The sequence below is a fragment of the Hyaena hyaena genome, unplaced genomic scaffold (assembly GCF_003009895.1).
Source record: "Hyaena hyaena isolate Hyena2069 unplaced genomic scaffold, ASM300989v1 scaffold_164, whole genome shotgun sequence".
Lineage (NCBI taxonomy): Eukaryota > Metazoa > Chordata > Mammalia > Carnivora > Hyaenidae > Hyaena > Hyaena hyaena.
In genome coordinates, this window is record NW_024080796.1 from 138,204 (window position 1) to 165,173 (window position 26,970).

At 46.3% G+C, this 26,970-nt stretch overlaps 1 protein-coding gene across 1 annotated transcript in view; it reads left to right on the plus strand.

Annotated features, from left to right (window-relative positions):
* The window catches only part of ETV6 (ETS variant transcription factor 6), a gene marked incomplete at its 5' end in the record, with an annotated part of 152,518 nt that overhangs the window by 88,017 nt on the left and 37,531 nt on the right, over positions 1-26,970 (plus strand). The window contains one exon of the mRNA XM_039239962.1: positions 14,170-14,334. Coding sequence (XP_039095893.1) covers positions 14,170-14,334 — 165 coding nt within the window. The remainder of the gene's footprint in view (positions 1-14,169; positions 14,335-26,970) is intronic.

The following is a 26,970-nucleotide window of genomic DNA, read 5'->3' on the forward strand; positions in this document are numbered from 1 at the left end:
GGCGGGGGGATGGATTAGTAACCTTCACAACTTGGATACCATGGAATTTAACTGGTAAGAAGAAAGATGACAACTTTTGCGATGGATAAATGGACAACAGCCATTTCCCTGTGAATATCCTCCGCACGCAAGCGGCAAGGGGGAGAGGGATGGGGAGGAGTCTGTGACACACACGTACGGGTGCGCACACACACGCACGCTCACACACACACAAATGCTAGTTATCTTTGAGTGGAAGCCTGCTTTTCCAAGTCTGGTTTCTTTTTTTTTCATGTCATGAGGTGCCCGCGGTGCTGTTGGAGTGGTGTCACCCGGCCTCTATGGCCCCCCGTCAGTTTGCCCCTCCTCATGCTGATGCAGCGTCAGCTCAGGCAGCCTGCAGGAGAGTTGATTGGCCACCAAAGGCAACCGATGGGTCTTGGGAACACTTGGAGTCACTCTCCAAAGAGTCAGGGAAGGAGGTGATGGAAGAAAAAGGGGCGGGGGGGAGAGAATTCTCCTTAAAAGAAGGTATTTTCCAGAAAAGCATTGTGTTAACAGGGTGGAGGATTGCTTGAACCCTGGTCAAATCTGCCTTTTGGGCCATGGATGTGTCTTCCAAGGCCTGCGGAGTTAACACTGTAAAGGTTAAAGACTTCTGTCTGCCTCCCTTTTGCCAGCCCCTTCCCCGCCTCCCCTTCTCCCCACCCTCTTGTCCGCACCCCACCCCAGCTTCCTGTTCACCCCACAGGACTCAGTGATAACAGGGACCGTCTCCATCCTGAGAAAAGGCAGCCCGCTTGTTTAAGTTTGCCCGGAATAAAGAGAGCCCGGGAGGGAAGGGACCAGGCGCGGCAGAAGCACACAAAGGAAAGCCTCTCCCGTGCTGTGACGGGGCGCATCAGGCCCTGTCCAGAATGAGAATGAGTTCTCCTCTTGTTACGCTTTGCAAAGGAATGTTCTGTGGACCATGGCCGGCACAAGACACGACCTGTGTGGTTTAAAAGAGCAGGAGGGTCAGTTCTAGCAGGCTTCTGGTGGAGTCTGTCGGGTTTTCTATCTAGAGTATCATGTCGTCTGCGAAGAGTGAAAGTTTGACTTCCTCTTTGCCAATTCTGATGCTTTTGATTTCCTTTTGCTGTCTGATGGCTGATGCTAGGACTTCCAGCACCATGTTAAACAGCAGTGGTGAGAGTGGACATCCCTGTCGTGTTCCTGATCTCAGGGGGAAAGCTCTCAGTTTTTCTCAGGGCTTGTCATAGATGGCTTTGATGATGTTTGATGATGTAAGTTCCTTCTATCCCAACTTTCTCTAGAGTCTTTATTAAGAAGGGATGCTGTATTTTGTCAAATGCTTTTTCTGCATCTATTGACAGGATCATATGGTTTTTATCTTTTCTTTTGTTGATGTGATGGATCACATTGATTGATTTGCGAATGTTGAACCAGCCCTGTAACCCAGGAATGAATCCCACTTGATCTTGGTGGATGATTCTTTTTATGTGCTGTTGGATTCGATTTGCAAGGATCTTGTTGAGTGTGTTATGCTGAGTGAAATAAGTCAGGCGGCGAGGGACAAATACCATATGTTTGCACGTATAGGAAGATGAGGAGGAACTTAACGGAGGACCATGGGGGAGAAGAAAGGGGGAAATAGTGGGGGAAAGGGAGGGAGGCAAACCATGAGAGACTCTTGAATGCTGAGAACAAACTGAGGACTGATGGAGGTAGGGGGGAGGGGAAGGGGGGTGATGGGCATGGAGGAGGGCACTTGTGGGGATGAGCACTGGGTGTTATGTGGAAACCAACTTGACAATAAACTATTTGTAAAAAAAATATAAATAAATGAAAATAAAATTTAAAAAAATAATACAAGAGCAGGAGGGGGCGGGGAAAGATACTCATTCTTCTTTATTCAGACACCCGTAGTAGATTGTGTGAGTTTTGTGGATCATGCACATCCAACGGGATCCCTCTCTTCTCCGCATCCCTGCATTTCTGCTGATGATTAGAAAATCTTCTTGATGCTAGCTCTTCCTCGCAATTTCCCAGTCCGCCCCCTAATCTATTTCAGGAGCATTTCAACTTTCAGTATCTATCTTCCTGCATTTTGTTCCTCTTAAAAATGGACTTCTTTGTGTGTGTAAATATAATAAGGTTGAAAATAAAGTGGTTCTGGGCGCACCTGGATGGCTCGGTCACATAAGCGTCTGACTCTTGATTTCGGCTCAGCTCAGGTCAGGAGCTCGCGGTTCGGGAGTTTGAGCCCCTCATCAGGCTCTGAGCTGACAGTGTGCGGCCTGCTTCGGATCCTCTCCCTCCCACTCTGTGCTCCCTGTCTACAAAATATAAAAAGTTACAACAATAATAAAAAAAGAAAAGAGTTTTTTTCTGCCCCGTGGGATGAGAAGTGCTGCCCTTACTTGACTCTTTCCTTTAGAAATTCCTTTCAACCACATTTCTCCTTCAGTGGTAGCTCTTCTATCCCAGCTGCCTCACTATTCATAAATTAAAATAATTTGCAGTGCTCAGTCTTCACCAGTATAAATACAAACTCGCCCTGTGTTAGCTGTGATTCCTAAAATACCCGAGGAAGGGACATTCCGTATTTAAGGTCAGGTGTGTGCATTTCATAAGGAAGTGACCCCCACAGTTGCCCTTCATCATTTCATTGCCCCCCACGAGCTTTGCAGTGCATTGAGAGCACCCTTCCTGCCCCTCTTCTCTTTTTGTCCCCAAAACATCAGGACAGATAGTGCGTCTTCTCTTCTCAGACCTGAATTGCTTCTCATCCAAAACTGCTAGAACCTCTTGTCAGGCCCATTTGCATACATGAGGCTAAAAAATACCTCCCCGATTCTCCAGGGGTTCCTCCATAAACGCCAGGGAGTCTCTAAACTGTAAAATTGTAGTCAAATATTTGTGTGTGTGCACCTGTGCATTTTGAAAGAGGGTCCGTGGCTCTCCCTCAGTTCTCAGAGGGATCCATTATCTCCAGAACGTAAGAAGTATGGCGCCCCCTCTCCGTTGCCACCACTACACCCTCATCCTCTCTCTTCTCAATAGAGCTTCGGTTAAAATGTTGCTATTTTGTTCAACGTGAAGACTTTTCAAATTTGGCACCCAAAGTGAGCCCTTTACTTGCCTTGCCCTAGCCCAGGACCTAAATGGGCCCCACATCTGACCTTTCTTCCTCCACCTTCTCATCTGCTCCCGTCCTTTGTCTCCATTGCCTGCTGAGCCATTTTCCCAACCTGCAGTGCACACAGATGATGCCTCTTCAAAGCCCTGTGTGGGGCCCATGGCTCCTGCCAGAGAAGAACCTCGGCTCCGGTTCCTGAGGCCCCAGTGAGCTGCAGAAAGGATTTCAGTCTCCTGGAGACACGGGCAAAGTACAGTTAATCTGCCATCCAGCCTCTGTCCTACCCAGCCCCCCCCCAAAATGCATCGCGCACTTCCCGCGTACCTGACGTGGTGGGAGGTCTTTATAAGGGTTACCTCGTGTCGTACTTAAATGTGCCCGAGGAGATAAGTACTCTTCGCAGCCCCATTTTACTGCTGGGGAAGCTGGGGTTCAGAGATGTAATTTGCCCCAAACTGCTGAGCCTACTAGGTGGCAGGGCCAGTATTTGAACTCAGGACTGAGTCCATAACCCAAATTTTTAGTCTAAAATATTACATGCTTCTCATCACATTGGGCTTGCTGCCCAAAAGCAGAAATGGGAAGGACTCTTATGTTTGCGAGGGTGAGCGGCAGGCCCTGGGCCAGCTTTGCTGTCAACAGGTTTGCTGCTAAGAACCCTTTTGTGGATAAAACTGAGTGAAAGCCAGAAAAATCCACACAGTGAAGTCCATAAGAAAAAAAATTTTGAGGGCATCAAATAGGACTCTGGATCAAAACATGCACATGTAGTGTTCTTGCTTTGGGGATCTGGGCCAAAAACCATAGGTGGAACCTTCTCACCTCTACTTGGGAACTGAGTGCTGAGAAACAGGCTAACCTAGAGGACGAAAATAGGAAATGTTTTGGAACTTCTCTTTTCCCAGTGACAGAATTTGTGTGCTAGAAGCAGTTTTGATCAAATAGCAAATCCAAGGTTAGAGGCAGACCCAGAGACATGAGAATATAGGACTGGGAGTTATCTCTGAGACCGAGCCCAGGGTGGGGACTGGAGGACTGGCCATCAGGGAGGAGAGTCAGAAGAATCTCCTGGAAAGTGCTCTGGGAAGCGGCTCGGAAGACTCTGATGATACTTGGTTTGACTTTGGAGGGTTTATTTGTCCTACGGTAGAGCCTGCCCACCGCAACCCCCTTTGCAGAGGGCAGAGGGGGCCCTCTGGAAACTGCTCAGAGTTCTGGGTCTAAGGCTAAACCAGACCTGCCATGAGAAGTTAAGTTCATACTTTATTGCTGTGAATTCCCTTGCGTCATTAACCATGCATTCCAGGGTACAGGGGAGATATTTATATCCGCTGCATCCTTTGACCCAGCCGAAGTCCACTGAACTGACCTGGGGCCGCAGTTCTGGTCTCAGGCGCACTGTGACCTTGGGACAGCCCCTTTACCTCTCTGAGCTTCCATTCCTTCAGCAAGGACAGTCGTGCCAGCCTAAGTTCCCGCACAGAACAGTTGTGGGGCCGATCCGGATGCGGCAGCAGATGGTGATGATAAAGCCTCCCGCACAGATCTGAAGCATCCTACCCGACGAGAACAGTGTTGGCTGGGAGTGTGGCGGCAGTTGCAGGCTGTAGAGCTGGCCCGGCGGTGGATCAGGGACCTCTGTGCCGTCGGGCATCACTGGGGGACCGCTGCATGCCAAGCGTGGCGGGAGAAGCGCTGAGCAATCACCATCGGCTCCGTGCACGCGCGTTGTAACTCTTTTAACGGATGCACTTTGCAGTTAGCAATTTTATCTCCCAGAAGGTAGAAGAGGAGATGAGGAGCACTACGAATTTGGACTTGGGTCTGACAAATAAGGAGAACAGGCAGAGTAGAAATGATATGGGGACATGCTGGTGAGAATCCAAACATCATCTTAGAATGGGAAAAGAGAAATGAAAGACATGATCAAGTGTGCTTTCAGAAGTTTAGAGGAGAAGTGTCTATGGTCCCACAATCCACAGTGCTCACACACAAGTCAGAAGAGGCAGGGTGCTTTTGAAAATGAACTTCTAGGAGATCATCTGCTCAGGGCAGTTGCTGAGATGAGTAGGCAGGAAGGTAACTAGAGAAGCTGATGAGGCCGTATTGGGGACATTCTCTGAGGAGCTCAAATTTTAAATTGGCTTTTTAAAATATAAAGGTATTGCATGCTTAATATAGAGAATTGGGAAATAAAAAATGAAAAGGAGAGGCACCGGGCTGGCTCCGTCAGTTAAGTGTCCAGCTTTGGCTCAGTCATGGTCTCGCAGTTCCTAAGTTTGAGGCCCCGCACCTGGCTCTGTGCTGTCAGCACAGAGCCCGCTTTGGATTCTCTGTCTCCCTCTCTCTCACTGCCCCTTCCCCTGCTCACACGGTCTCTCTCAAAAATAAATTAAAAAAAAAACCAAAAAAACATTTAGGGGCACCTGGGTGGCTCAGTTGGTTAAGTGTCCAACCTTGGCTCAGGTCATGATCTCACAGTTCATGGGTTTGAGCCCCGCGTCGAGCTCTGTGCTGACAGCTCGGAGCCTGGAGCCTGCTTCTGATTCTGTGTCTCCTTCTCTTTGCCCCTCCCCACTCACTCTGTCTCACTCTCTCTCTCAAAAATAAATAAATGTAAAAACATTTTTCAAAAAAGAAATAAAATAAACATTTAAAAAAAGAAAAAGAGATAGTAAGCATCACCTCTAACTCTACTGAGTGAAAGCTGCCATTAATATTTTTATGTTTTATGTTAATATTTTCTGTGCATTGTTTGGGATTATCATTCATACGTACATATGCAATTTGGCATTCTTTCATATGCATAGATACTCTATAAGATGTGCGTGATTGGCTGCATAATTTTCTGTCCAAGGTGTTGTCCACAGTGTGTTTAACTGGTCCCTTATTGATGTTTTCGGCCTCCTGCTATGAAAAATAACACCGCAGCTGAACATCTTTGTGCATGGATGGCTTCTGAGTATCCTAAATTATTTTCAGGTAGATTCTCAGAAGTTAACATTCATAGGACTCTTAAATTACCACCAAGTTGTTTGTCAGAAAGATAATGCCAGTTTATCTTCCCGCTCTTTCTTTTGTATGTACCAGCCCAATGAACTCAGATTTTAAAAAGATGTATATAGTAGACAGAAGAACAACTCTCTGAAAAGCGAAAGCCTGTAGGAGCCATGTTTAGATCCAGAGGCTAAAACTAAGCAAGCTGACAGCTATGGAAGCTGCTTAACAAAACAATAAGTGTTGGGGGTGATGTAAGAATCAGAATGGTGGGGCACCTCGGCGGCTCAGTTGGTTAAGCGTCTGACTTCTGCTCAGATCATGATCTCATGGTTCGTGAGTTCGAGCCCCGTGTCAGGTTCTGTGCTGACAGCTCAGAGCCTGGAGCCTCCTTCAGATTCTGTGTCTGTTTCTCTGCTCCTCTCCTGCTCTCTTTCTCTCTCTCTCAAATATAAAATAAAACATTAAAAAAATAATTTAAAACTAAATAATTTTAAAAATTGAGAAACAAAGAATAAGCATGGTATCAGCCTGCCGATTCGATTGGATAGAGTCACATTAACAAACAGAAAAGTGGGGCACTTGGGTGGCTCAGTCGGTTTAGCGTCCGACTTCGGCTCAGTCATGATATCGCGGTTCATGGGCTCAAGCCCCGCGTCTGGCTCTGTGCTGACAGCTCAGAGTCTGGAGCCTGCTTCAGATTCTGTGTCTCCCTCCCTCTCTGACCCTTCCCTGCTCACGCTGTTTCTCTCTCTTTCAAAGATAAATTTTAAAAAATTAAAAAAACAAGCGGCAAAGAGATAACTGTTCAACTTCTCTCATTCTTCTCTCTCTTCCATCGAAGAAGATGATTGTCAGACCGGACCGAAACAGGTATTGCAGACATTGACATAAGGGACTCCAAGCCTGCAGGAAGAATTGTGTAAAAGTGAATCTAAGCTGTTCTAAATAAATTCAGTGCTCTTGGCCCAAATGCCAAGCGAGAACACAGAACTTACAAGAGTGAGTGTTAGGCCTCTGACAGCCATCTCTGAGGGTTGTAGGAAATGGAAGAATGAAAAAAAGACTATGGGCCACCGTTTCCCTGATATTCACAACAGAAAAGGAAAAGAGAGTGTCCATATAGACTAAAGACAGCTAGCGTGATCTAACTTCCAGGTGAAATTCGGGACAGGGTTTGAAACGTAGATGTTGTGAGCATATAGGAGAAAGTTGTCCCTTCAGAGCCTGGCACTTGCTCCTTCTCTTCTTCCTCTATCCTCTCCGATAAGGTTGTAGTTACTTATTTACGGACATGAAGAAAGCCTTTCATTGAATTTTAGACAGTGCCTTTTCAGCTGAGCTTGAAAACTAGAGTCCAACTACCAGCGTATTTAAAGGGGTTGATCATTGACCCCTCGCACCCCAAAGAAGCTGAGAGCTTGATCAGTATCTGTCTGAAAGGAGGTGGCTATTATGTCACCAGAGTGCTCCCACCTCAGCCGTTCCCCCTTATTAGCATTTTGTCAGGAACCTGTTGAGGTGACAGATGCTTATCGAAGCCGCAGATGACACGAAGCTGGAAAGTTATGGTTGTTACTAGAAAAAGAACCAAATCCGGAAAGACTGCAGCAGGCGGGGATGAGGGTAAAAAAATAACAAGATGAACTCTAATATCGATTAAAATACAGTCCCTCCAGTTGGGTCCCAAACACCACCTGTGTGTGTGCAGGGTAGGGTCCCTGAAAGTGATAACCATAGTAACCGTCGCTAATATTTATTAAATGCCTGCTACGTTCCACGTACTGCCCTCTGCATTTTTGATTGTCATCACTTGTATAATCTTACTGTGTACTCGCTGTATAGCATCTTCAAATTTGATAAGCATGTCATCTGCGGTCTACTGGATCGCAATTCACAGATTGGAAACTGTCCCCATTTTTCATTTGAGTCAAGTGAGGTACGGAGAGGTCAAGGAACTTGTCTGAGATCATATAACTGGGAAATAGTTTCAGTGCCTGCATGCTTTTCCACTGTGAAAATTCATACAACCACTGAAAGCTTTCTCCCTCTCTTTTTTAGATCATGAATTTAATTTGATGTTCTGCCAAAACACCAAATAAGCTTAGACTGATGGTGGTTAGGTGGTTAATCATGCAGACTTTGGGCCAAGCCAGCTGGCTTGTCCGTTTCCTAGCTGTGTGACTTTGGCCGAGTCACTTCCCTGCCCTGTGTTCCGGTTTTCTCCTCTGTAAATAGAGATAGTGATCATTTCTGTCACATGGTATTGTTTATGGGGATTACGGAGGTTCTGTACAGAGAGCATTGGGGACAGTAGTTACTTGCTGTCCTTATGAAGCACTTGGGAAACAGTATGGCAGGGTTTTAAGAGTTGGGACATTTGGGGGTGCCCGGGTGTCACTTGAGCGTCTGAGTTCGACTCAGGTCATGATCTCACGGTTCATGGGTTCGAGCCCCACATCAGGCTCTGTGCTGACAGGGCAGAGCCTGCTTGGGATTCTGTGTCTTCTCTCTCTGCCTCTCCTCCACTCGTGCTTTTTCTCTTCCTCAATATAAATAAGTAAAACTTAAAGGAAAAACAGAGTCGGGACTGTGGAACCAGACCACCTGGGTTTGGATCCAAGCGCCCCCATGTCCCTTCACGCGTGCTACATTTTTTGCTCATCTATAAAACGAGAATAAGAATCTTGGTAGAAAATACTCAGTCTCAGTGCCCAATAACCATTAGCTACAATTATCAATAGAAACCTGTTGTCCAGGGGAGGGAAGGTTCTGGCACTGCGCCTGGCACTATGCTTAGGCCTGGGAGCTAAATATGATCTCTGGAGGAGGTGGGTGGGGTGGGGAGGGTCTAAAACCTGCAGTCAAGAAGTTATGTTTGGACCAATTAAGGACGTTTAATGTGAAGGCAGGATGACTAAGTAAGGAAGTGATCACTTTCCTCAGTCATGTCAAGGGTCACAGGGTTGTTCTGTATCATTGAATTAAGTTATGAGACAGCATGCGAAGCTGGAAGACGGGAACGTGGGGCAGCTTGCTCTTGGTCCAGCCTCTTAACTTTTCCCAGCATCAGTTTCCCCATGAGCGAGATGGGCCAGATCACCCCTGGGGTGTGTTCTTCTCTTTTACAGTTCTATCCCGTAAGCCATGGAATCTGTCTCAAAATCCTGTGCACGCAGCAAGTTGGGGACGAAGGGTGTTTTTGAGGAGTGTATTTTATAGCACCAGAGTTTGCACTGAGTATTGTTCATACCAGCATAATCGTCTCATGACTCTGAGCCCCTGTTCTCCTCCTTGCCTGTTCAAATGAAATGGGATCAAGAAGGACTTCACAGAGTTTTTGTGAGAATTGCAGGAGGTCATACATGGGAAAGCACCTCGTTGAAATATTATGTTTGTCCTTGCCTTGGCCGGGTTATAACTTTTCCAGAAAGTGGAATATAATAAAAACACTCTTGGGCACTACACCCTATTTAAGATAATGTAATCTGTTTCCCAAGACTCAGAAGTCATTCGGGAAGTTACAAAATCTCGGGGTCCTCGTCATGAGCAGGGTAGTAAAAAGGTCCTGGCTGTTTATATTCTTTGGTTTTCAGGACTGAGATGAAGTGGGGCTGTGTTGACTATGTGGAATCCAGAAAAGAATAGAGATCCCATCGTCTAAGCCCCTCATTTTACAGAATGAAGTGGCTGAGCCCGGGAGAAGGTGCCCCAAATCACCTGCTAATGAAGGGCAACTCTGGTAATAAAGTCCAGGTTCCTTCCTGACTCCTAGCACACTTTTCATTGTTAGTTGAAACATAGCTGAGAGACCTTGCAGTGAGGCTAACAATGTGCTCATGCAAGCAGCTGCCCCTTTGAACGGGGACTTGAAGAAATATTAGAGGCAAATGTAGGGCCTTACAGGGTATGACACCACGAACTTCACTCAACCCACTTGGAAGAAAAAAAATTCTTAGAAATTTTCTTAACAACAGCAGTTCATTTCTTCTGTATCAAATGCTTCTCAGATATGCTCTGAAATGAATTGACATTAAGAACGCAGGTCTTGGGAGCACCTGGGTGGCTCAGTCAGTTGAACACCTGACTTTGGCTCAGGTCACGATCTCACGGTCTGTGAGTTCAAGCCCCACATCAGGCTCGCCGCTGCCAGCGCAGAGCCCTCTTCAGATCCTCTGTCCCCCTCTCTCTCTCTGCCCCGTCCCTGCTCACACTCCCTCTCTCAAAATAAACACAACGTTTTTTTAATGCAGATCTTAGTAGGCTTATTATGTGCACAGGGAGTAGTAGAACATAGGCGTAGAAAAATGGTCTCTCTCTTCCTTGTACTAATCGTTAACGGCTCTGTTATTCAGTTTTGGGGAATTAAAGTTGCGAGAGAGAACTGTAAGGCCAGTTCTGTGTTAGATGTTCTCTCCCATGCAGCTTCTGTTACATTAGCAGCTGTGAGCCATGTGACATCTCAAGACCAGTGCAGTGAGTGCCCACGGGCGAGTACCCAGTGAGGGCGGCACTTTATTCCTGGATGTGTTCAAAGCGGAGTGCCACCTACACCTCCCTCCTCTTCCCATTTATAAATCTACTTCTCCAAGGATATACAGATTTTTGGCTCTATTTTTAGGCTGTTGATAACTCGAGAAAGCCTCCAACGATCAAAGTCTTGGATGAGGAGGATTCAATTCACGCAGTCTTTTCTGCATCCCCGATAGATGCTGAAAAGCAATGTGAATGCTGACGCTGGGTGGGAAGTCCGTGCGTAGGTATAGTGTAATGGATAGGAACACACACTCTGAAGCCAGACTCCCTGGGTTCAAATCTCAGCGCCTCTTGTTTCCATGGCTGTATGACCTTGGCCACATCCCGTAAGTGCACGGAGCCCAAGTTCCCCAATCTGGACCTCTATCTCACGGTGTTGCTGTGAGCATTCAGTTAAACAAACTAATATTTACAAAGTGCTTACAATAGTGCGAGATGATAGACGCGCTTGATAAGTGACTGTTAATTAAATTAAATGGTCCTAATTAGACAGAGTTGCCTCTGGGTCCAAGGCTCTATTCCATTTAGACACTGTAACTCCCAGGCTGTAGGGCTGTGAGGTTCAAGGCAAGGGGGCTTCTTTTTCCCGGTTATTCTAGAGAGTTAAAAAGGAAATAGCAGTAGGACTTGACTTGGAGCGCCAAAGTTTATCAAGCCTCTTTCCAGCTTGGTGAAATGTGTCCCTCTTCTCTTGACCCTGTCTCTGATGCGTTTACTTGGTGGCCTCCAGCGGGTAGCTTGGTCTGTCAGGGTCAGGGGCACTTTTGTAAAACCGCTAGGATTGCCTGGCAACTCCCTGGACTGACAGTGACCTGATGGGTCCCTTTTGCACACAGCCCAGAGCCTTCATGTTGGTTCCCTGCGCGAGGGGGTTTCCGCGTCAACTCTGCTCGCTTCAGGGACCGGGCTGTGGGAGAGATTAATGGGAAGTGAAAAGAGAAACTATTGCCTTCACCAGCAGGGCTGTTTGGAGTATGCGACTCTTCTTGTATTTAGGGAAAAGATTACTCATGAGTATTTTCTTCCATAGAATATAAAGAACCTCAAATTACTACTTGTGCCCCCTCACCCCCATTCCCCCACCTCCCTCCGGTTCAGTGAATCCTCTGCAGAAACTTCAGCATTTCACTCTCATTTCCCCTCCCGAGTGGGATTCGGTTCTGTATTTGCTTTGGCGCTCACACTTCCAACAAGCTACCCCGTCGTTTTTCCTGTTTCTGACTGAGTATCTTCTGCTCTGTGGCCCACCTACCACCAGGCTCCTTCCTAGGCCAAGCTTGACTGGAACCTCATATTTGCAACCCCTCCCCCCCACCGCCCCCGGCTCTGGCTGTACCCGTGCTGCTCGTGTGAAGGAGAGGAAGGGAAAAATTCCCAGTAACAGATGACTAATCACTGTGCTGTTTCTGTTCAGAGGTGACACCCTGACAATAGGAAGTAAACGTTAAGGTTTTTTTTTACCGGTTCAAAAGTTAAGAGTTTACTGAGCCACCTTCACGCCCACCGCCATTTCATTGTGATTCCTGATGTGTATGTTGTCAAGGTCATTGGAAAGACTGGGGGCACCTTCCGTATCTTAAGGACTGCTTTTAATAGGCCTTACTTCTGGGCACAGTTAAGAGCCAAAAACAAAATCTTGAATTCTTCAGTGGCTGTGTTTTCTTCTCAGGATCGTGGACCAGTAGCCTGCTACATGTTATTATTTCGTGACACCACTTTCTTTTCCCATGGAAAATGATAAAACTTAAAAAGGGAAGAAAGCTCTTGAATGCCCATCTCTAATTATGCCAGTGCCCGTAGTTCTTTGTTGGTGTTGTACCCGATAGACTACTTGAGAAAGGACTTCCTCAGAGTTCAAGGAATGGCCAGCTACCATTCTTCAAAACTAGACTTTGCAAAGGAGCCACCTGGAAGACAGAGCCAGTAGTCATGCCCAGAGGCCGTAGACCTTCTCCAGGGGAACTGAGCTGTTGGTTCCCTGGTTCACTAGGGAGGAGAGGCAGCGTCTCCAGATAGACCAGACAGTTCTTTGTTATGCTTGACTTAAGGATGAAAAGGTGGCTCCTTCCGGGATCAAACTGAAGGGCACGTTTATAGCATACTCATGGAGTCTTCTTAGGAAGTTTAAGTTAACTTCCTGGAGAGACCGAAGCTCTTCTTAGCAAACCCGGATGCCATTGTATTTGAACCGTTAATTCATACAATGCAGTTTTGGAGAATGAAATGCCGTTGGGCGTGCCGTTCCTTCCAACCCATCAGTTCTCATTTTGGTCTCAGGACTGCTTTCAATTTTTTAAGAATTATTGAAGACCCAAAGAGCTTCACTCATAGGGATTCTATCTATATTTACCATACTGGAAACTAAAACTGAGAATTTCAAAAAAGCTTACTGAAAAGTAATAAGCTAAACTTACATTAGCATAAGTAGATATTTATGAATATATCTTCCAAAAGGCAGTGAGAGAAGTGGCATTGTTTTACATTTTTGCAAGTCTCTAATGTCTGGCTTCATAGAAGATGGCTGGATTCTCATGTCTGCTGCAATATCACATGTTGTATAGCTTCTAGAAAGTCCCACTGTATCTTCATGAATGAATGAGAGTGAAAGAAGGTAGATAACCTCTCAATATTGTTATAAAAAGAGGTTTGACCTCACAGACACCCTGAAAAGTTCTTGGGAACCTTGTGGGGGTCCCCAGTTCACACTTTGAGAACCACTGTTCTAAACCACTTGGATGATATAGCAAAGATTTCCCACAATAGCAGTGTAAAATTAAAAGATACACTCAGAGTCAGACTTCCAGAAAAACCCAGCCCAAGCTACCCTCTCCACCTCAGCTGCAACCCTCTCTTTGGCCCACTGCTGGTCCTGCCAGAGCCCAAATACCACCCCTGGCAGGAAATTCTAACATTGAAAAGTAGAATGAAGAGTCAAAAGACCTTTTACCCTTACTTTCCCCTCTCATTCCCAGAGGCTAGCCTGATAGTTTCCCAGAGGCTGAGTGAATTGCTCTTCCTGGAAGAAGATTCAGGGAATACTTCATTATTTGGCAGCTCTCAAAGGTCAGGCCTGACTCTGGAATGTTCTCACTTAAAAAGGACTCTGGGTGGCAATCAGATCAGCTCTGATTCTAAGGTCCCCTCTGAAGCACGTTGACATTTGTCATGACTCCGAGTTCCTTGGGTGTTTCAGGCCACCATTGGGCTTTGGGCATGCTTTGAACCAAGGCAGCCCCTAGAGCTGGGCAGGGAAGGGCGGGTCACTAAGACCCAGGGTCCATTAAAGACTAAAAAAGGATTTTTCTTCTCACGTTGCCTCTGAATAAATAGTTCATCTGATACCACACTTCAGCGCTTATAAATCTGGAGCTTTACCTTGGGATTCAGAGATGAACCTAAGGACTCTTCAAACATGGAAACTCGATTGTATTAACCAGAAAGCTTTTACCTTTATTCCAACAGTCTAACTGACAAGACCCTTTCTCTCTCTTTCTGCCTTGCTCTCTCTCCAACAGGCTTGCAGCCAATTTACTGGAGCAGGGATGACGTAGCCCAGTGGCTCAAGTGGGCTGAAAATGAATTTTCTTTAAGACCAATTGACAGCAACACGTTTGAAATGAACGGCAAAGCGCTCCTGCTGCTGACCAAAGAGGACTTTCGCTATCGATCTCCTCATTCAGGTGAGAGTTTGGACTCCTAACACGTGGTCAGCTTGGAAAATCTGTTAGCCTTTGCTTGGTCCTTGACACCGCCCATCACGCCCAAGAAACCCCCGCAATAGGCCACCGCGAGCACAAGGACCATGACCTAGCTTCATAGAGGAAAGATTTGGCTGACATAAGTCCACTGGAGGGGGAAAGAAGAAGAATTTCCAGATCAGGGAGAAACTTGGAAGGTCAGGAGAGGGACCCCAGACGCTTGGAGCATAAGGGATCTACTGTGCCCCCAAATCAAGGACAAAATGCATTCCAACCCTTTCACTTCTGCCTTGCTCCTGATTCTGGAGTCTTCTGAAAGTGATGCCTGGGAGTGAGTGTAGGTGGTGAACTGCTCAGTTAAAACCAAAGACAGAAGAGGAAGGGGCCTGACCCTGGCTCAGGCAGACGGAGTGGAAGGGGAAGAAGACATGAGGGAAACAGAAGATAACGATGGGAAGAGGTGGAGACCCTAGGAGTCAAGGCAAGTTTAGAAATAAAGGGCTCTTGCAGGGCACCTGGGTGGCTCAGTCGATTAAGCATCCAACTTTGGCTCAGGTCACAATCTCACGGTTTGGGGGTTTGAGCCCCGTGTCGGGCTCTGTGCTGACAGCCAGCTCAGAGCTTGTTTCCTGTTTCGGTTTCTGTGTCTCCCTCTCTCTCTGACCGTCCCCTGCTCATGCTGCCTCTCTCTCTCTGAAATAAATAAAAACCATTTAAAAAAATAGAAATAAAGGGCTTTGGGTGATTTCCTTTGGAAGTACTGAATTTTTTTTTAAATTTATTTCTTTATCTTGAAAGGGAGACAGAGAGCACACGAGCACAAGCAGGGGAGGGGCAGAGAGAGAGAGAAAGAGAATCTCAAGCAGACTCTACCCTGTCAGCTCAGAGCCCAATGGGATCCGTGGGATCTGTGGGATCATGACCTGAGCTGAAATCAAGAGTCGGATGCTTAACCGACTGAGCCGCCTGGGTGCCCCCGAAGTACGGAATTTTTCGAAGTATCACATCTTGTAGCTTATAGGAATCCTGAAAAAGGCAGTGGCAGGTTTCCCAGGCTCCTCGAACTAGGCAGTTCAGTCACCATGAAACCACATGGGAAGATCTGATTCCGTAAAGAGTGAATGTACCTGCGAAATGTATTGCTGACATAGGTGTAAGACTTCAAATGTGCTCTCTAATTTCGTTTCTTAAACTGTATGGATATTTAGGAGATAGTTCTTTGGGAACTCCGTATGTGAAATGGGCAACTCTGGTCTTGGGTTTATGCCTCTTGAGGGGCTAAGTTGTTCAGGGCCCAATAGGCCCTCCTTCTCCGAGCCCCATCGTGGCCGACTTTGATGTAACCTGTCTCGCAGAGACTCTCTTTGTCTTGACAAAGGGAAGAGACCCTGCACAAGGTCTTGGCACAGTTCCAGCGATGTTCAACCCTTATGTGCTCCTGGAGGCCTGCCAGGAGTTAATAAACTAACTGTCGTGAGGAAACATCCCCATCACAGAGGGTGAGGTAAGGATATAGGACAGTATCTCCCCCGCTTTTCCCAATCGCTGCAAACCGTTTATATGAGGAAATGATAAAGGGAAGTTTCCCCTAGAAGTATAGCAGTTATTGAAACTTGAAAGTTCCTGTCTCTGAAAAACAGATCATTGTTAACATTTTATGAAGGAATGGAGCCAGACATAACCTGAAACATTTGTCTCAAATCATTGATTCTTTCTGTAGTCTCAGGATAAGAAAACTAAAACAACTATAAAAATAAATAAAGCTAACCCAGAAGGAAACTAAATAGTCCCTTTTTTTAAAATGTTTATTTATTTTTGAGAGAGAGAGACAAAGCGTGAGCAGGGGAGGAATGGGGGGGTGGGGGGGGACACAGAATCCGAAGGAGGCTCCAGGCTCTGAGCTGTCAGTACAGAGCCCGATGCAGGGCTTGAACTCATGGACTGTGAGATCATGACCCGAGCCAAAGTCAGACGCCCAATTGAGTGAGCCACCCAGGCGTCCCTAAATAGTCCCTTTTAGTGCAAAAATACTTAACTTTTCTGTTCTAGGGGAAACTCAAAGGTGTACTCAAAGGAGCAAAGCTACCTCTCTGGAGGAAAAGAACTCTTAGCTCTTTAATGTGTTCCAGAAAAACCACTCATGTCAGGCAAACAAGGGAGAACTCAGTGATGTGTTTTGACTGGATTTGACTTAGTGCTTAGCCAGGCTTTCCTCCCTGGGTCCATAATTCCCCGCCTCCACCCCCACCCCCACCCACCGTATATCAGGTACTCCTTTTTGTTGCTGATTTCTTTTTCTCCGTAGAGACCTCTCTCCACTTTACTTAGAAGGTAGGTCTTCTCTGCTCAAAGCCGGGAGCCAAGATAGGCAAAAGCCTACCAGTAATCACTTGCCATTTTGTCAGGTCTTTGCCAGAGTGGGCTACGCGGAATGTGGACAGGATCCCGCTGTCCTATTAGATAGGATTGCATTGACCCTAAAGGCAAAAGGAAACTTGAGAAAGGAAAGGGCAGAGTAGGCTGGGGCTTAGGAGAGAAGGAATGGAGCTGATCTGGGACACGAAGGATGGGTGGAACAGAGAAGGTGGGGAAGAACATTCCAGATAACTGACCCAGCATTAGCTTAATGTATTTAGAAGACGGTGAAATAGCCCATCTGATGGATGGAAGAGGCCGGAGATGGGAGACCAAATGACGCCAGTCCACTAGCTGGACATGAGGGGCTTTGACCCCAGTTAGGTGGTAGTAGAAACCCATACCATGTGTATTCACTGAGCAACTCCATACTAGAGTTACAGAAGTACAGGCTAAGGAGGTTCAGGGATTGCAGAGGCAGTTTCTGGCTGGATTGTCCAGTGGAGCTCAAGGGGATGGTAATGGAGCCAGAACTTGGAAAGCTTGGAAAGGTACCGAAGGCGGAGGTAAGGACAGGTGTTAAGGAGGAGCTGTAGGCCAGTTCGTGTGCAGATGGAATTCAGACATAAGGCCATGCAAATTCCATCCTCTGTCTGAAACACCCTTCCCTCACCTGTCTGAATGCCTTTTCGTATTTGAAGTTCTGACTTTCTCCAGGAAAGCTCTCCCCGGTTCACATCCCTGCCTGTCTGATCGTGTGCTGCCTTCCTTTCCTCCACCTCTTCCCACCTCAGTCTGGGCTCGGTGCTATTCCTCTTATATCACAGAGCATCCCCTAATTCTGTCGTGGCTCCCGACACACACACACACACACACACACACACACACACACACACACACCATGTTATATACGATTGCTTTCTGTTTTGCATCCCTCCCCTGGAGGAGGAAGTTCATTTGGGTAAGGGTTGTGTCTTGTTAAGCTGACTTGTCCGCAGCATTTAGCACAATGCGTGGCATCCAGTTGGCACTCAACATTGATTGAATGATGGCCCAACACATGAGTCCCTTAAAGCCTCCGTTAAGAAGTTCGAATTTTATTTGTCAGGGAGTGGAAAGCCACTGACGGGTTTTGATCAGGAGAATAATAAAATTGGAGCTCTCCCTCCGGAGCAGACCTTGGCTGTCAGTGCATAGGGTAGACTCATTTGGTCACTAAAAAGAGGAAAACTAGGGGTGCCTGAGTGGCTCAGTCAGTTAAGCATCTGACATCGGCTCAGGTCATGATCTCATGGTTCATGGGTTCGAGCCCCACATCAGGCTCTGTGCTGACAGCTCAGAGCCTGCAGCCTGCTCCGGATTCTTTGTTTCTCTCTCTCTGTCCCTCCCTCACTTGTGCTCTCTCTCTCTCCCTCTCTCTCTCTTTCTCAAAAATAAACATAACATTTTAAAAAAAAAGGGGAGAACTAATTAGGATGCTATTGCTACAGTCCTAATTGGAGACACTGAAATCCAGAACTCGATTGATGAGAGTAAAATAATAGTGCTTCAGGCACAGAATGGTTGGCTCAGCCAGGGAGCTCATTTGCAGGAAGTGGTAAGATTCAGTTTGGCCCGGCATTGCCACACTATCCAAAAAGACATGTCCCATTCTGCCCCCTGGAAGTCTGAGACCAGAGCCAGGCCAGAGCTGGGAATAGTAGATGTGAACATTCATCCCCATTATGTTGAGCTGGGAAGAGAGAAATACATGCTGCAGGTAATTTAATTAAGGCATCGACCAGAAAGCCGTGTACAGAATTTCAAGGTGATTCCTGCCATTTGGGGCTGCCGGAAGACTTATCACAAAAAGAGGGGAATTGTCAGAGGCTTTGGAAACGAGACACAAATGAGTTAAGGAGACATTCTCATGGAGTGGCCACACAGCAGGGTAATGAAGGCATGATCTTCCTGCTCGGATTCTCCTCGGAGAGGGGACAGTGTTTAAATAGGAGACATCCTTTAGTTCTCACATGTAACATCTGCCACTGCTTCTCCTGACATGGGCTTTCTGGTGTCGCGTTTGATATAGTAGATGCCTAGTGGCCCAAGTTCTATACGTGGCATGTCCACAGGTCACAGTACTTCATTGGCCCCTGTTTTCCTCATCTGTAAAATGGGATTTTTACCATATGGATCTAAAGCGCCCTTCGACTCTTAACAATTCGGCCCAACCATGAAACAGTATTAAGCTTCTGTTACGTAGTACAACCTCCTACCTTACAGGCAATGAATAGATACTTTGGTGCCCTTTGACCTATATGCCTTATAAAACTTAGACTTGACTCAATTTTTTTCTGTCTTTCTTTGAATGTTTTCTGCTATCTCAGATGAATCGGCAGTGACTTCTCTGTAGTCATGGGGCCACTGGAATAAAGCAAAAATCTGATTGCCCCGTCACCGTGAATTGGATGTTTACAGCTTCCTCCCAGCCTAGTTTCCTGCCCGGCCACACCCAGAATTATGTTATCTGTATATGGACAAAACATTCCTCAACACACCTCATTTCAAATACATTTTGAGAGGAGGAAACGGTATCCGGTGAATTTTAATTACCTGAAATATTAATATATCTTAGGCCCGAATATGGTAGCCTCTCTGGACCCCACATTCTTTGGCCAGTTTCATAAACTACACCTGTCTCATCCATTTCCAGGACTAGAGTCCTCCATTTTCGACCTCTGGAATAAAGCAGGGAACATTTAGAATGTGCTTTAAATAACATATTACCTCCAAACACAAGATCTTAAGGCTGTAGATAAATGGGATGTTTTCTTTGGATTATTCTCCCAGGTAGGGGACACAAGATGTGAATTTGTAATAGTGGCAAAGCTAAAGAAAAAAGGCGAAGGAAACTTAGCTTTATAAAATTGTACCTGTACAGGATGATTTTACCTACTCTTTGAGCTTATGGGATAGTAACTGCCTTCAGTGGTCTGGGATGATTTAAATTCAAAGGGATATTTGATTATTTGACCACTTTGAGACTTGAGGAATCACATGAATAAGTAGGAACAGACAAGTTAACATTGATATTAACTCTTATTTAGAGTTATCCACTGCTAGACATCAAGGTGAAGTAGATTTATGTACACATTATTTATAAGAACAACAGCAAGAAAAACCACAAGTTTTTTTCAATTTAATTCATGTTAGACTCTATGGATGCTAAAGAATGGAAAATAAGCATCTTTTCAAAGCTCCTTCAGTTCGGTTCAGCAAAAAAATGTATGGTGGATTTACAAAGCAAATCAGTCTTCTAGTGTACCAGAATGTGATGTGGCAAATTGTTTCTTCCCTCTCCAGCGCACCAGAACCTTTGTTCTGAGAAATATGCTTTGCTTGTGACCTCCAAACATAGTGAAATTCCCTTTCAAGGTCAAACGAAAAACACTGATCTTTATCTTCATAACGTTCCTCCTCAGACCAACTTGCTTGTTCATTTCTGTTAAGCAATGGTAGGTGCATTTGCTGGGTTGAATGGATGGGTCAACTGGCTATTTTAGAATCAAGTTGCAGAATCTGAGGGTGTTGGTCACAGAGGGGAATTACGGTCATGAGGTGTGGGAGTTGCAGCAGGCATGACCCTTGACTGTGACTCCCAGAGTTGGCTCTTCTTGCGTCTGTGAAGAGAGCAGGGAAAAAAAAGTGTATACGCCTCAGAGAACGGTTTGAGAAGTCAGTTACGGAAAAGTCTTCTAATTTCTCAGCTCTTGACCCGTTTGTAAAGTGGTGGTGATGGCCGATCCCTCCGCCAGACAGAATGGCATTATAACCTGTAAAACAGACCACGCTTCCTTTAATAAAGCACCTACTCATTTTACAATAGTCGTATTTTCTCCCAAGCTTAGTTTTTGGTGTATCTGTACCATCCCTCTGTGTTCTGCGTCCGCTAAAGGCAGTCGTCTTACAGTATCTCTTTTCTGATTTATTCTTGTCTTAAATACAGTGTTCACATTTCCCCACAACCTGCTCAGTTTTTCTCCGGACCTCTAGGTCTGAGACACAGCTGTCAAGCTACCTCTCAAATACTTGTTCCTAAGTAAAAGACTAGCTGACGTTTATGGTTGCGGAAATCACTCCATATTAAGTGAAAAGGCCTGTGCTTTAATCAGCCTACAAACATGGATTGAATGGAATTTTCAGAATCTGTAAGGTCGAACAGAGTTAGAAGGCGAAGCAGCACCCTGATGGGAGGGCCAGTGCCGGCCTTGGCGTTCTTGCTGCTGAACACAAAACGGAATGAACTGAGCGGTGACTACGTCCCTAACGTCTGCCACAGGCAGAAAGGACCCAGCAGAGAGAATTTGATGACAGATCTGAAAAGTCTCCCTTCCAGCCTTGCCCCATTTGTTTTTTACGGATTGGTCAAAAGGAAACCAAAATCTCTGAATAAAAACAGAAGAGAAAGAGAAAAGAAAACAGTTTGCAAATTTAAGAATGTGTTAGTTCAAATCACCTTCACATGAGGGTATGTACGTAGGAAGTCATCCCCTGAACTGTGCACATTTTAAGAATGTTAAAACATCTGCTTTAAATCTACTGAACTTGAGAAGTTAAGTGATGCGAAGCCCTGGGGGAGGGGCCCTGGGAAGCACTGTAGGTGACGCCGGCCGTGCGAGTGTCCCAGCCTTCTGGAGGACAAGGAATGTATAAGAACTTTATGAGTGATCAAAGCCCGAAATAAGTCAGTCAGAGAAAGACAAATATCGTATGATTTCACTCACATGCGGAATTTAAGAAACAAAATGGATGAACATAGGGGAAGGGAAGCAAAAATAAGAAAACAGGGAGGCAAACCATCAGAGACTTTTTTTTTTTTTTTTAATGTTTTATTTATTTCTAGGAGAGAGAGAGAGAGAGAGACAGCTTGAGCAGGGGAGGGTCAGAGAGAGAGGGAGTCGCAGACTGAAACAGGCTCCAGGCTCCGAGCTGGCAGTCAGCACAGAGCCCGACGCGGGGCTCGAACCCACGAACCGCGAGATCATGACCTAAGCGAAAGTCGGACGCTTAACCGACTAAGCCACCCAGGCGCCCCATCAGAGACTTTTTTTAATCTTTTTTATTTTTATTTTTGAGAGAGACAGAGAGACAGAGCACAAGCAGGGGAGGGCAGAGAGAGAGGGAGACACAGAATCTGAAGCAGGCTCCAGGCTCTGAGCTGTCAGCACAGAGCCCGATGCGGGGCTCAAACTCATGGACCGTGAGATCACAACCTGAACCAAAGTCAGACACTTTACTGATACTGAGTCAGCCACCCAGGTGCCCCAAGAGACTCTTAAATATAGAGAACAAACTGAGGGTTGCTGATGGGGTATTGGGTGGGAGGATGGGCTAAATGGGTGATGGGCATTAAGGAGGGCACTTGTTGGGATGAGCACTGGGTGTTTTATGTAACTGATGAATCAGTAAATTCTATTCCTGAAATAATTATTATTATACTATATATTAACTAACTTGGATTTAAATAAAAAGAAAAGTGGGGGAGAAAAGAGTGATCTTCTTTCCGTTTCACTGATAATACTATTTTAAGAAAACATTCCAGGAGGTGCCTGGGTGGCTCAGTTGAGCGCCTGACTTTGGCTCAGGTCATGATCTCGAAGTTTGTGAGTTTTAGCCCCACATCGGTCTCTTTGCTGACAGCTCGGGGCCTGGAGCCTGCTTCTGATCTGTGTCTCTCTCTCTCTCTGCCCTTCCCCCACTCACACTATGTCTCTCTGACTCTATCTCTCTCTCTCTCAAAAATAAATAAACATTTTAAAAAGGAAGAAAGAAAATATCCCAAGGATGCAATTCAATGAGGGAGGGGGGAAGAAAAGATGCCCTTAGCAATCTTGTTTATAATTATAAAAACTGGAAAGCCACCCACAGTATGGGACTTGCTACACAAACTTGGAAGATGTCAATTTAAAGAGATATACTGTGACTCCATGACTACTCATCGAGTCATTTATGATTTCTTTAATAGATTATAGGGCCTTGCAGATCATGTTTACGGTTCTAAATGTAGTTTTAAAGACAAATAGAAGCCATTCTCTATCTTAAGCAGAGACTGGCATGAGCGCAAAAGTACAAAGTGTAAAGAGTGGATGAGGGGCAGTTGGCTTGGCTGGCATCCAGGAGCAAAGGTGGTGACTTGAAGTAGGACAGAACCAGCAGCGGGTGAGGCCAGGGCTTATGTGAAAAATAGTCAGAAAGTCTTGGTGACTGATGTTGGATGAGAGAAGGAGAGGAGTTAATTAAGTATGACTCCTAGGTTTCTAGCCTGATCAACCGGGCATTGGCTGTGCTAGGAAACACCATGTGGGTTGTAAAGACTTAACACTGGACACACAAAATGTGCAGTGTCTGTATGTCATGTGAGAGGAGGAGTCTCGGAGATAGCTGAAGGCTCTGGAGTTGAGAAGAAATTCCTGGCTGGAGCAGATTTCACATAGACAGGCTGACTGAGGCCACAGGAGTAGATGAGATTACTGGGGGGAAATGGGGAGCCTTAATAGTGCAGGGTTGGAGGAGGAAGAGTAGAAAGGTGGGAAGAAATCCAGGAGGGGAACGTCTGAAGCCGTGGAGTGTTCTAGAAGGAGGCAGGTAGTGAGTGCTGCTGCTGAATGTTGCTGAAAGGCAGCCCCCACGTACCGACCATTGCCCTTTGGGTTTGACCACAAGGAGGTCAGCCGTCGAAGGGGAGGGTCGTGGCACTAGCAGAGCTGGACAGCTCCTCAGACAAGCATGGCTGTGGTGTGTGTGTGTGTATAGAAAACGGGGAAACCTGACACTGTTTAAATGCTAAAGGGAAGAATCCTAGTGAAAGAGGCTGAAGATACAACTGTGAACTAGAGAGAGAGAGAGAACTAGAAATGTCTATGTGACATGATGTCAACTGGAAAAAAACATATTCGATACATATGAATGTGACGCCATGAAACTTGTATCTGCACTTTAAGTACAACACTGTCGAAGCAAAGCAAATAAAGAGTTTCCAGATTTTGTGAGACACGTCTGTTAATAATTATCAAAATCGCGAGGGGTGCCATCTCTTGAGCCCACGTTGTCGCAGACGCAGGGCTGGTGCTCATTCACGTCCTCTCACCTAATCTTCACAGCAGCTCTGCCAAGTCTGTGGCATTGTTCTCACTTGAGACAAAAGAATATTGAACTAAGCCATGAGTTAAGCCTCACCGAGAAAAAAATATTTGCCTGAGGGCATGCAGCTGAGAAGGAGAGGCACCAGGGTTTGAACCTGGAACCCCCCAGCTCCAGAGCCCAAGCTCTTCCCTCTAATAGGAAGGATGCAGATGACTTTAGCCCCCCAGACAGCATCTGGTTGTTCTCAGCCTTCAGACATGAGTTACATTATTAAGGCAACTTGTAGCAGGTGTGTTCACTCTCTCTACTTCTCCGTTTGAAACAAATTACAAATAGAACGATAGAATTTAGTATTCTCATAGTGGATGCCTGGCTTTTCACTGTCAAGATCACCGATATGAAATTACGTGTGTGTTTAGTTTGTGCGTTTCTGTGTCATATACGTGTGTGTGCATACGTGTGTGTGCGTGCAAGTACAACCATGTGTCACTTGTGTGCATGTACCCGGAAGTATATCTAGGTCTTATGGGGCCTGAAGCTTATCATTTGGGGGACACAAAGTAGGTCTAGGCTCCTCCCGAGAGCCTGTGCAGGTGGAAGCCTTGAAGTTCAACCAGCTTCTTGGCAACTCCACTTCTGCACATACATGTGTGTACATGAACTCTGTATGTATGTGCCAGGATAACGTAGAGAAACCGACCAGAGCTATCGTCCCTTAAACAATAGCCTTGGTTCCATTGCTTACTACGATAGCAGCACCTTTTCCGGTTAGTACTTGGCGTTTCTTTTCTGGGAAGACAGAGGAGATTTATCACAAATCAAATGGGCCGAGAATTTTTTGACAGCTGCTTTTGAATTCCAGCCAGTGGTCATGAGCTAAGTTCAATACGCAGTGCTATGGCCCATGCCCTTTGTTTTCAGCAGGCAAATAAATATAACTTATTGTTAAATCTTTTTTTTTTTTAATTCCGGTGATCTGTTTGTTAATCCTACTTTTTCGATGTGATCTTCTGTGTCTGTGAACATGTTAAGAGTATAGAAAGAGAGCAGGCTGGGTGGCGAAGGGAATAGGAGATGGGGGGGGGTGGGAGAGGGTGGGAGGCCGCCTTTATTTATTTGGAAAGCTGTTGTAGACGAGACACATGTTCTGCGTCGTTCCAGAGCCAAAGCTGGGAACCGAGGTACACGGGATTGCAGGAGAGGCCAGGCTCCAACTCAACAGAAGAACTTCCTATCAACTAGAGCTGTCCAAAAATGGTTTGCTTATGTTAGTGGCCGGCTGCCCGTCGCTGGAAGAGCTCAGCCAAAGCTACTTCTTGGCAGGGGCCGGGGAGGCAGGGGACTTCTACCAAACACAAGTTTGAGTCGATCGAAGTAACCTCTAGAATCCTTGCTAGGGTTGCAAGCTGTTACCGGGCGCACACTGCTGCTGCCAGCCGTACTCAGCCAGGACTTGCACAGTAAGTCGGTTTTCCCCCCGTAGCGGGGGTGCCTTTGTGCTAAGCCAACCACATTCCCCACCCGAGCCCCTGGTTGCTGCGGAAACATGTCTGTGAACGGTCTGATCCATCTATGGCCGTACGCTACAGTCTTAGAGTTAAATTTCCGCACCTGTCAGCCAGCCGTCTCAGGTGGCACTCACGAATGTTATCTTAGGGGCTCTCATAACGGGGTTATGGTTTAGGTAAGGAACTGGCAGAATTCCACTCAATGCACCCCTCCCCTGCTTTCTTTTCGCACAGTCAGATAGGAACCTTCTCCGCCTGGCTCCCCTCGTTGGCTTTGGGATGAGAGACAGAAGAGAGCCGGCACAGAAGGCTGGGCAGGTCTGGGGCGGAGCACCTGTCGCCCGTCTGTGGGCCTGTCCACCAGGCCCCGGCGGGGGGTGGCGGAGAAGCCAAGATGGGCGAATGGGCTCCATTAATCTTTTCCCTTTCTGGAGGGGGACCATCGCAGTGCCCATGACCCACACACTCGTTCTTTGTTCTCCCTGTGAGACTGCGTTAAGGGTCTACAGGTATGCCCTCGGCCACGGTAATAGTATCGGTAATGACAAGGATGGTGGTGAGGACGGGAGCGGTCATAAACCAGCTAGTGTTTGCTGAGTTAGTACTGTTCGCTGGACGCCATGATGCGCTCTTTACGGCGATTCCCTCATCCAGTCCTTAGCATGGCTTCTAGGAGGCAGCTGTGACCGTGGCCATTTTGAAGACCTGGAAACTGAGGACTAGAGAGGGCAAAGAGTGTGCCCAAGGCACCGGTCTGACTCCAGAGAATACACTCTTCCCCTTTATGCTTTATTGCATCACTTTCTATACACACACAGGGAAATGGAAACACAAAAAAAGGAAGCAACCTGCCCGGTCTTTAACCACCTCACAGTGGGACTTCTGCAGCCGAAGGCGGGGACCTCCAAGGAGGGCTCAGTGTGGAAAACACACACCGCACCTGCCCCAGGTGCTTTGCCACGTTCCCCTCCTTGAGCCTCCCCAGCAGATTTCCAAGGTGGATGTTGTTTGCATCTCCCGGAGAAGTTCAGGGACTTGCTCAAGGTCACCTGGTGCAGAGGGGCTGGGTCGCAAGCCAGGCTGTCGCATCTGCAAGTCTGTGCCTTCCCCGCCACATCAGCCTGCCTCTCTTGAACGAACAAAGTCGAACACCCTCACACACACTAAATTTATATTTCCTGGCCTCCTCTTCCAAAATGGATACACTAATTACTGACCATTTTTTTTAGTAATAGTAATCATCAAGAACACATTTTTCAGTGTTTTCGTTTTCTCTTCTGCGTACTACCGAAATAAAGCATTGCCAAAAACCATAGGATAAAACCCAGCGGGTGCGAGGCCATGGAAATTAAGACAAGTTCAGGAAGACATTACATTAAACCCAAAGAAACAAAGTGTTGATTAGGGACTTATTTTTGTAAGCGATTAAAATATGAATCATTAAAATAGGACCGTATTTCAGGCTCTATATTCTCATCTCATCAGAGACGACATTACCATGACTACTAGGTTCAGGCCCATCTAAACGGGCTACAAGCTTCCTTAGCTCAAAAAAACGCAGTCTTGTGCACCACGGGTCTACCTTTAACAGAACATTTGTAAAAGTCTGGCTCACAGTATCTCTGTATCT